At 33.7% G+C, this 11,025-nt stretch overlaps 1 protein-coding gene across 1 annotated transcript in view; it reads right to left on the reverse strand.

Moving 5' to 3' along the window:
* Nucleotides 1-901, reverse strand: part of LOC126887999 (uncharacterized) — a 70,267-nt gene extending 69,366 nt beyond the window's left edge. Inside the window, exon 1 of the mRNA XM_050655986.1 lies at nt 597-901. Within this exon, the coding sequence (XP_050511943.1) occupies nt 597-750 (154 nt within the window). The 5' untranslated portion in view covers nt 751-901. The remainder of the gene's footprint in view (nt 1-596) is intronic.
* Nucleotides 902-11,025: the final 10,124 nt, after the last annotated feature.

Below are 11,025 nucleotides of genomic sequence, written 5' to 3' on the forward strand. Positions count from 1 at the left end.
GCACATTCCATACAGACCACTGTTGCAGACACAAATATTTTCTGTTAAACTATTAATAACTACCCAATATGTGAATTTTTTTTATTAATAAATATGTTGTTTCCAATTTATCTCTCAAAATTATCCAATATTGTTTTGACAAAAATACGTTTATGTAATATAAATTTAATTTTTTTCTTTCCCGAAAAGCTAGGGGGGCCACGGCCCCCCCCCCCCTGCCCGTGTGTATGGGCGCCTATGCATCACACCAAAACAATACAATATAGAAAAGTAATTCAAGTTAGCTCATGATTTGTCTTTAATCCTCTACTAAATTTGATATTTACAGTCTACAAACACTCACATTAACTTAACTTGAAATATGTATTATAAGGTGAATTGTAAGTTAATTACAATCCACTTCAAATTTTATAACAATAGGGTATTCCCATAATTGTTTCCAGGTACACTCATTTGACTCACCACTTTAACACGATCCAAGCACTTCACAGATAATTCAAGATAAAATCCTTACAGTACCATTAACTATACAAAATATTTGCTCTAACTTATGAAATGAAACAAGCACATAATAAAGTTTGGAATTATTTACTTACTGTCAATTTTCTGAAGAGATTTCCTTTTTGGCACTTCTAGGGGTTGATTTTTAGATTCATCACCCATGTTATTCAATGTTTTTTGCTTAGAATAATAATCAACAATACATGATTGTTTAAGTTTATCTGGAGTAGCACTTTTTAACTTCCTCATTTTTTCATAATGTAAATCTTATCTGCTATGTTATCTCCAATTTCCTAGCAAAGTGCATGTTGTGAATTACAGATGCAAATTGCAAACTCTAAACTGTGAAAATAGAAAATAGTTATCAAAAATAAATATAACCTTATCAACAGCGGCGGGAAAATATTAGATTAGAATGTCAATGTCAACGTCAAAAATTTGCATTCTCCCCTTCTCTTCTTTCTGTCACTGTCATTCAATCTGATTTGTCTGTTTGTGCTGCACGGATATGCAGCCAGCCGTATGCAGCACCTTTGATTTGGGGTCTGTACTTTCTGTCCCGATCAGTGATATGGGAGAGATCCCTCCCACATCACTGGTCCCGATTAAACCCCGGGTTTATTAAGTCTGTATATATAACAGACTTAAAAAATGCAATTATGATTATTATTATAATTGAAGCGTTTATTTGAAAAACAACACTTGTCCAAAAATTAAAATTTCGGCAAATCAAGAAAAACTGGCCAGTTTTAATTTATTTCAAATCTAACTTTTATTATAAGACATTCATTGGAATTAAGGATTGCGGATATCAAAATAACTGTACAAGATATCATATTTTTATTGATATTTTAAGCAAAAATAGGTACAAATTTAGCAAAATATATTTGAAAATTTAGAGGTATTATTGTGTTGTACAGTTTCCGCCACGCCGCCACGTTGAACTATTTCTAATATAAAGGAGTGCAGAGTGGCTCAAGCAACAAGAGCTTGAGCCACTATGCATTTGAAAATACCTACTTAAATAATGGATAACTTTAATGTAATAAAAGCGTTTTGGTAAAATTAATGGGTTGTGGGTTAGGCCACTTTGCATCTCACAGCATCACTCTGAAGGCACGTATCTATTATGTTGGTGCTCCGTGTAGCTGCTCCAATAGATACGGTATGCGCTCCTCTACTTATTATACGGCTGATTGGATCGCCGAGGGTAAGGGCAGCTCCGGGAGCACCAACGTATTCATGTGGAGCAGTTACACGGAGCACCAACGTAATGGATACGTGTCTTTATAAAGACCGCGTCCCACCATCAAATAATTTGATCAAACTTGACAGTTAGTGACACAAAGTGACAGTTAGTGACGTCACATCCTGAGTGTTCATTGTGGATATTAATGAAAAATTTTAATTTTAAATAAAGTACAAACAAGTTAGACAACAACAATACAAAAAATTTGATCAAACTAGACTGATAGTGAGAGCACAGATTTTTAGAATTTCAAAAAAACTGCAATTGTGACGTCACTTTGACGTACTTCCGCAGTTTGCTCAAACTGTTTGATCAAATTATTTGATGGTGAGACGCGGCCTTAACACATTTCACCTATCTTGGCTATTAAAGATCATCCTCCTCCTCTAGATTTTCTCCTTCGTAAGGATGTAGTGGCGTCATGCAAGTAGTTTGACTATTTCTGTCCAATTCTCTCTCTCCTGCGCGTGTTGCAAGCAACACTCTCTCCAAGGAAAACTTCGGAGAATGAGTAACCAGTCATGTCCTTTATTTGGTCCGACCATCGTAACGGAGATCTTCCTCTGGATCTTCTGCCCTCTACGTTGCCTTCAACTATCATTCGTTCCATGCCTTCTCTTCTTCTAGTTATGTCCAAAATATCTCAGTATATTTTGATTGATAGTTGTGCTGAGCCTAGTTTCTATATTAAGTTCGGCTAATATTGAATTATTTGTGCGATGTGCGGTCCATGGTATGCGCAACATTCTCCGGTAGACCAACATTTCAAATGCCATTATCAGTGGCGGGTGGTCAGGGTCGGCAGGGTCGGCAGTGCTGACCCACACATTTATGGACACATTATAGATTTTTTTAAATATATAAGTTACTCAGAGTTGATGATATTCGTTCCTGTGAAATAAAAAAAATATCTGTGAGATAATACAGACTAAATTTTATTCATTGTTTTTTAAAAGAATTCGATCGATCCGATACGTTAAGTGATCCCTGTGCGCTGTGCGTAAGAGACTTTTCAAATTAATGATCCTAGCCATACACCCGATTGCGATTGAGTAAATTCAAGGCCCGCTTCGGTAAGCCGTAAAACAATAACAATAAGTAAAACAATACTCTGAATTTCATTAAGATCGGTTCAATAGATTTTGCAATCCAGCTTTCGCAAAAAATTCATTTTTTCAAAATGTTGCAGAACTGAAAATAAAGCAGACAGCAAGTTGAATTTATTTTTACGTATAGAAGAATACTGTACCTTTCTCCTATATGTAAAAAAAATTTAACTTGCTATCTGCTTTATAGTCAGTACTGCAACATTTTGAAAAAATTAATTTTTTTTGCAAAAGCTAAAATTGCAAAATTTATTTTACAAAATGTATTGAATCGATCTTAATGAAATTTACAGTGTATTGTTTTATTATATCATAAACGTTTTCTGGTTAAAATATGAAGGCCGTAAGTGTAGCATAAATGGTTGAAAAACGTAAAATGCGAATACTTATTTATTATGTTTTTTTCGCAATTATTGCTGTTTTACAACAAGGATGACACTTTTTAAAATCTTTAGCTAATCCTATATTATAGGAAATTTAATTACGCAACTTTTATGTCAGTGTAACTTTTCTCATAAGTGAATACTTTGAAAGTTAAAATCAAAAAACGAAGAAAAAAATCGAAGTTTTTCTTCATTTTTTGACATTTTGATTATTTAAACAATGTTTCAGACCTTTTTGAGTGGAAGGATAACTCAATTATTATTTCCAAAGAACTTTCCAAATATCTATTAGACAAGTTCATTAAAAATTATCCATCATTCTTTAATCAAATAAAATAAGAAAATTGATTAACAGTTTTATATGCTGATCTAAATATTTTCGGAAGGTGGAATAAGTTACAAAATATGTTTAATTTTATATACTGCAATTCATTAGGTATAACAAACTGTTCCCGAAATTAATAAATTATTGTGCTCAAATGTGGGCAATTTCTGCCTCAAATGAACGGGATTCCTCTTGTCTCAAAAGAGTCAAAACGTATTGTCGAAACACCATGAAACAAGAGAGAATGTCAAACTTGTCTCAAATGTCAATAGAAAAAAACTTTTAAAACCTCTCCAAAACAGTAATAAATTTTACAATGACGTTATAACCCATTTTGCTACTTCGAAACAACATAGACTAGAGTTAATTTATAAACAGGTTTAGGTTCTAAATTTATAGGAAAAACCAAAAAAAAAACAAAAAAATAAAATAAAAAAAATAAAAAAAAAACAAAAAAAAAATAAAAAAAAATAAAAAAAAAACATTGAGAAACCTCAAATTATTTTAGTGATGACAACTTTGGCATGGTTCTGATTAATATTCGTTCTATAAGAAATAAAACTGATGAATTATTTTTGTTTCTGGAGGAATTAGGATTTCCTCCGATAGTTGCGGTTACAGAGCACTGGCTTGAAGTTAACGAGCCTTTTTTTGTAGAAAAATATACCACAATTGCCAGGTATGATCGTCCAAGTTCGGCTCATGGAGGCACCCTGATTCTCTCTAGAAATAATGATTTTTCTCTGGTAACAAAATATGACTTTTTGTTAAGTGAATCCTTCTTTGAGTTTTCGTTAGTTTATAATAAAAATCTTAATCTTTACATTATTTGCATTTATAGATCACCTGATTCTACCGTGGAACTATTTTTTCAGAACCTGCTAAATTTGTTAGATGACCTGCCTCATAAAAGCAGAAAAATTCTATGCGGTGATTTTAACATTAATTATGCTACTGCTAGTGCTACCCAAGTGTCCCTGGCAAACATATTTGAATCGTATGGTCTCTCAATGCACGTTCATTCTCCTACAAGGATTACAAAAACTACATCTACCATAATCGATTATATTGTCTCAGATTTCTCACCCCTTGATGTCTGCTCTACAGTTATTAATGCGGGACTATCTGATCATGAAGCAGTGTATACGAAGTTTAACATCTTCAGCAAACCCTCCTCAAAAACCCGACGTTTAGGTAGGATTTTTTCCGCCCGGAATTTTCGTAAATTCCAAAATTTATGCTTAACTTCTGAGTGGCAATTTCCTTCTATAGACGTGGACTATAATTTCAGTGTTTTTCTAGATAAGCTTCTCCACATCTTCAATAAGGCATTTCCTTTAATTCCTATTAAGTCAAAACATCGGAAACCTTGGGTTACGAAAGGTATTCGCATATCAGCTAAGAATATGCGTTCACTACTATACATCAAGAAATTTACTACCAATGTTGCTGTCACTGAATATATCATGAAGTACAGGACAACATATCTAAAACTTGTCAGGTCAGCTAAAAAAGCCTATTATCAAAATCGTCTGGGAAGCTCTAAAAGTGTTGCAAAAGAGACTTGGTCTATAATAAACGATCTTCGAAATAAAACTCACACAGCTCAATCATTTTCCCTTCCAAATCCTGAAAGTCTAAACGAATACTTCGTTAATGTGAGTAAAAATATAACATCAACAATTTTGCCGCAACAAGATCCTATTTCCTATCTTCCTAATTCAAGACAGGTCTCGAATTCATTCTTTTTACGACCAGTCGATAACTCTGAACTTATCCAAACAATCAATTGTATCAAAAGCAAATCATCCTGTAGTACTGATGGACTATCTATAAAAATTTTCTCTAATCTCACAGAAAATGTGTTGGAAATCCTCCTCTCACTAATTAATGATTCCTTCGAAAAAGGTAAATTTCCAGAGTGCCTAAAGACAGCCATTATTATTCCTCTTCATAAGGGTGGCGAAAAATCTGATGCCTGCAACTATAGACCTATTGCCTTACTACCGGTACTCTCCAAAATTATTGAGAGACTCATTAAAACTCGACTTATGTCCTTTATCGTTGATAACAACATTTTATCACAAAATCAGTTCGGCTTTTTAACAAATAAATGTACCACTGATGCCATGTTTTCTGTACTACATGAGGTTTACCAAGCACTAAACAATAATCTTTATACTGCCACTGTTTTCTGCGACTATGCCAAAGCTTTTGATTGTGTAAATCACGACATCTTGATTACAAAACTAAATTTCTATGGAATTCGAGGTATTTCTTTGAATTGGTTCCAATCCTACTTGAATAATCGGAAACAACTAGTTAGAGCAAATGATACTGACTCTAGTCTCAAAAACATCGTCTGTGGAGTACCACAAGGTTCAGTATTGGGTCCTATACTGTTCCTTATCTTTATAAATGACATTACTAATTTAAAAATCAATGGGAAAATTTTTCTTTTTGCTGATGATACCAGTATCACTTGGAGCAACTCAACTATTGCATCTCTTCATGAAACTATAACTTCGGATCTACTGACGATAAAGACCTGGTCTGACTCTAATTTACTCTCTTTTAACGTAAATAAAACAGTAGCATTATCCTATAAAGGAGCTCTTCAACCTTTGCCACTTCATAACAGCCAGATCAGTACCGTTGAGTCTGTAAAATTTCTTGGTATTTTTTTAGACAGCAACCTCAAATGGTCCCTTCATATCGATTCGTTAAGTAAGAAACTCGCCTCAGCTTGCTATGCAATACGATCTGTCTCAAGGGAACTCAATTTAGCATCTTCTAAAATAACATATTTTTCGTTGTTCGAGTCTCATCTTCGATATGGTCTTCCTTTTTGGGGTTCTAGTACAGCTGCTCAATTTGATGTCATTTTTAGATTGCAAAAAAGAGCAATAAGATATTTGTTTGGCCTCAGAAGATCTACACATTGCAGAAGTTACTTCAGAGATCACGAAATTTTAACACTTCCATCTTTATATATTCTAGAAACGGTTTGTTTAATTCGTAAACACCTTCATGTCTTTCCATCAAGGCCCAATCATCTTTACTCCACCAGAAATTCAATCTTTGATATTTATTTACCGATTCCATCCACTGAGTTAGTAAAGAAATCTATATTATATTCCGCAAAGAAACTGTACAATCATCTTCCGTTACAACTTAAATCTGCAACATCTTTTCCTAAGTTCCGAAAAATGACAAAAGCCTATCTATCCAAAAGACCATATTATTCAATAGAAGAATTTCTTAATGAATAACTAAGAAAATTGGGTTCCATGCGCAGTAGTATAAACTTGTCAGTTCCTTATGTTGTACCTATTTTATTTTATTTGTTGTATGTTCAATTTGCAATTTATATATGTTTTGCAATAAATTGTTTTTGTCTTGGCTTTTATATCTTATACTGTACATTGTTGACGATTTATCTAATTTTAGTAAATTGTAGTTGTTATTTGTTATTTATATTATGTTTTTCTTTTGACTGTATGTAAGCTTTGTCCATAAAATTGTAAAAATTTTCAGTGGCAATAAAGCATATTTCTATTCTATTCTATAACAAAAACCAAAAATCTTCTATGAAATTGAAGCCTTTTAATTAGATGGCATACCTATCTGAGGAGACAAAACCTTGCCGACCCTGTCCCTAAAGCCACGAGCCGCCACTGGCCATTATACGTTTTGAATCTGCTTTCTTGATGGTCCAAGTCTCTGAAGCGTAGGTGGCGATAGGAAATATTAACGCTCGAACAAGGCGTAATTTTGTGTTTTTTGTAATGTCAGTATTCTTCCATATTTTTGTGAGTTTGGCTGTTGCCAATCTGGCCATTATGATGCGCCTCCAATAACGGAGCCTAAGTAATTAAATTGTTTGACCATTTCTTAACCTGCCAAGTTTCTTATCTCCGGTTGGTTGTTTCTGATTCTATCAATGATCATTACTTTGGATTTCTGTATATTTATTTTCAAACCATATTCCGTACTCACCGTTCCTAGCCTATTCATAATTTCTTCCAGTTCTTCTGGTGAAGACGCAAATATAACAGTGTTTGAAGATCATACAAATACTGAAATAGGGGAGAGTTGGACAAAACCGGGTACCACTCCAAAAACCGTCTGTATCTTTTGCTATGTGAGAGTAGCAAATGTTTGCTGCAGATTGAAATATTCTCAAATGACTTAAGTTTGATATGCCAATGCCAATTCGTAAACATATTCTTAGATTTTTAATTTTTTCTATTTTTATGAAAATATTGCAAAATACCCGGTTTTGTCCAACCGGTATGATAAAACCGGGTAGTAACTTAATTACCATGTAAAAATACTAATTTGCCGAAAATAAAATATTTATTAAAAGTATGTGAACAAAAATCGAAAATATATGAACAGAAGTCACAAATAAAAACTTCATTTACATCATCATAGGCACTGCAGGCGTCATAAGCCCATTTGGTGCAAGACACACATTTTATCCAGCCTTCCTTCGCATTATAATTTGAAAATAGTTAATTGTAATATAGACATGCATCGCCATTATTATCTTCTTCCTCCAAACTCTCCAAAATTTTGTTTTTGGTGCAGCCCTTTTTACCACGTTTTTTCTTTTTTTTTTGTCCAGTTCATTTAGTTTTAATTTTTTTACGACTGGAGATTTTTTTAAATTTTTCCTACTAGCTTTCTTACTAGCTTCTTCAACAGAAGAAGCCACACGTTGTAGTTAACTAAAAGCAAAAAAATCACTGCAGAAACTGGAAGTAACAAGAGGTCTGATAAAATCGGGTACCCGGTTTTGTCGATTTTCGGACTACCCGGTTTTGTCAAACTCGTAAACAAGACATTAAATGTTATTTAAATTTTTTAATTATGATATAATATTCAACATTTTTGGCCAAATTAAAGGTAATATACTAGGTTACATGTATTAAATTTTGAAATGGCCATTAGTTATTCATTAGAGGAGAAAACAGCTATCAGCTTACCTTAAAAATCGAGTTTCCTGCATCAAAAATCAGGCGAGGTCTTACTGCTCCGGCACAGATTACTCAAATGAGGTAGAAATAAATACACACGACTGTTGGTGGTAAAGGGACACTAATTTTAACATTGTCTAATAGATAGCAGCAGACAGTTAGAATAATTAAGGGGTACCCGGTTTTGTCCAACTCTCCCCTACTTAATAGGCATATTCATTAATATAGGTACCTAGACATAATTATTCAAATTTTCCTTTATTTTAACGAAATTATTGCTATTACCATTAGTTTGGGTAATCGAAGCTCTATAGCTACCGTATTTATCTTTATCTTTTCTGGTTTTCATAGATCTCTACACGCAATTTTGTCGTTCGGATTCGATCGTGTTCCTTTTCGCGTGAATATGCTTTAAAGTTATATATTTCACGGTTATCAACATAATGGCTTTTATTTATATATAATTTGACACTGAACTGAAATTATAGCTTTATTCATTTTATCGATTTCGAATGCTCATAACTTAATTATTCAAATAAATGTTAAATAAGTATGTTAGGCTTTTGTTTTAATAATTTAAATTTATGAAGTAATCCAAAATTAAAACTAAAATCTACTTTAAATAGAGGGAGACTGAAAATAAAAGTAGTTTTTAAGGATGTCATTAGAAAAAAAAAAGAAAGAAGAATTAATAGTACACACATTAATAACAATGATCACCGGGTCCAGATGGACTTCCATCGGAACTTCTTAAGCTTGTGGAAGATGAAACAGTAAATGTTTTGGTTGACCTCTTTAACTGCATTTATAAAACGGGAGAAATACCTAAGGAATGGCTTCTGTCAACTTTTGTGACTATTCCAAAGAAAACAAACGCAAAACTGTGCACCGACCATCGCACAATAAGCTTAATGGGACACACACTAAAAGTATTTCTTAAAGTGATACATACAAGAATTCACAAAAAACTAGACGCTGACATCAGTGATACTCAGTTCGGGTTTCGAAACGGGCTTGGAACAAGGGAAGCACTATTTGCACTTAATATCATGTGCCAAAGATGCCTGGATGTTAACCAGGATATATATATGTGCTTTATTGACTACAACAAGGCGTTCGATAAAGTTCGCCACGAACACCTGATGAGACTGTTGGTAGAGAAAAACTTGGATAAAAGGGACCTCAGAATTATTTTCAATATTTACTATAACCAGAAGGCGAATATAAGAGTAGAACGGGAAACAACCGAGGAACTCGAGATCAAAAAAGGCGTAAGGCAGGGATGCATACTTTCACCAACCTTGTTTAACTTATATTCAGAAGATATTATAAACAGAGCCCTTGCTGACCAAGATATAGGAGTTAAAATAAATGGCACTTTAATAAACAATTTGAGATACGCTGATGACACAGTATTAATAGCAGAAACCCCGGAAGATCTCCAAACACTGATAAACAGAATAGTAGAGTGCAGCGAAAAGTTCGGTTTATCACTTAACATCAAAAAAACAAAAATAATGATGGTGTCGAAATCTCCACAAAATTTTTCTGACATAACCGTACATGATCAAAGAATTGAGCGTGTTAGAAAATATAATTACCTGGGAACTGTGATTAATGAAAACAACGACAACTCTGAAGAAATCAAGACCAGAATAGCAAAAGCTAGAGCTACTTTTACCAAAATGAAAACAGTTTTATGCGGAAGAGAGCTAAGTTTAAATCTTAAAATTCGCCTGATGAGATGTTACGTGCTGTCAGTTCTTTTCTATGGAATGGAAGCTTGGACACTGAAAAAGATCGATACAAGGAAAATAGAAGCATTCGAGATGTGGATGTACCGCAGGATACTGAGAATATCGTGGACAGAGAGAGTGACAAACATGGAAGTGTTGCGAAGGATGCAGAAAGAAAAAGAACTTGCGCTTACTATTAAAAAGCGCAAACTGCAATACTTGGGACATATAATGAGGGGACAAAAGTACCAGCTACTACAATTAATTATTCAGGGAAAAATAATAGGTAAAAGATCCATTGGCAGAAGAAAACATTCATGGTTGAAGAATTTAAGAGATTGGTACAAGTGCAGCAGCTGCCAATTATTTAGATCTACGGTATCAAAAATACGCATAGCCTTGATGATAGCCAAACTTCGGAACGAGGACGGCACCTGAAGAAGAAGAATAACAATGAAGAGCGGGAAAAGCCCTTGTAGATTGGAGCAAAGAATGCTAAATGTGCAGTCACTCGAGCGCTTTGGGGACCTTATGAAGAGTAGGTCCTAAAACCAAAAAAAAAAAAAAATTAAGTAAAGTTTTCCATTTTAGTGGGGTCTTTCCATTTTTAATTTAATTTTCCATTCCCAACAATCGTTTTTTTAGATTATAGCACCATATATCCATAATTCGAAAAAATGTTTCGAATAAAAGTTGCTTATTTTTAAATAAAGAATCCAAATCTGGAATAAAAATTTGGGGCC

Source organism: Diabrotica virgifera, chromosome 7, assembly GCF_917563875.1.
Source record: "Diabrotica virgifera virgifera chromosome 7, PGI_DIABVI_V3a".
NCBI lineage: Eukaryota > Metazoa > Arthropoda > Insecta > Coleoptera > Chrysomelidae > Diabrotica > Diabrotica virgifera.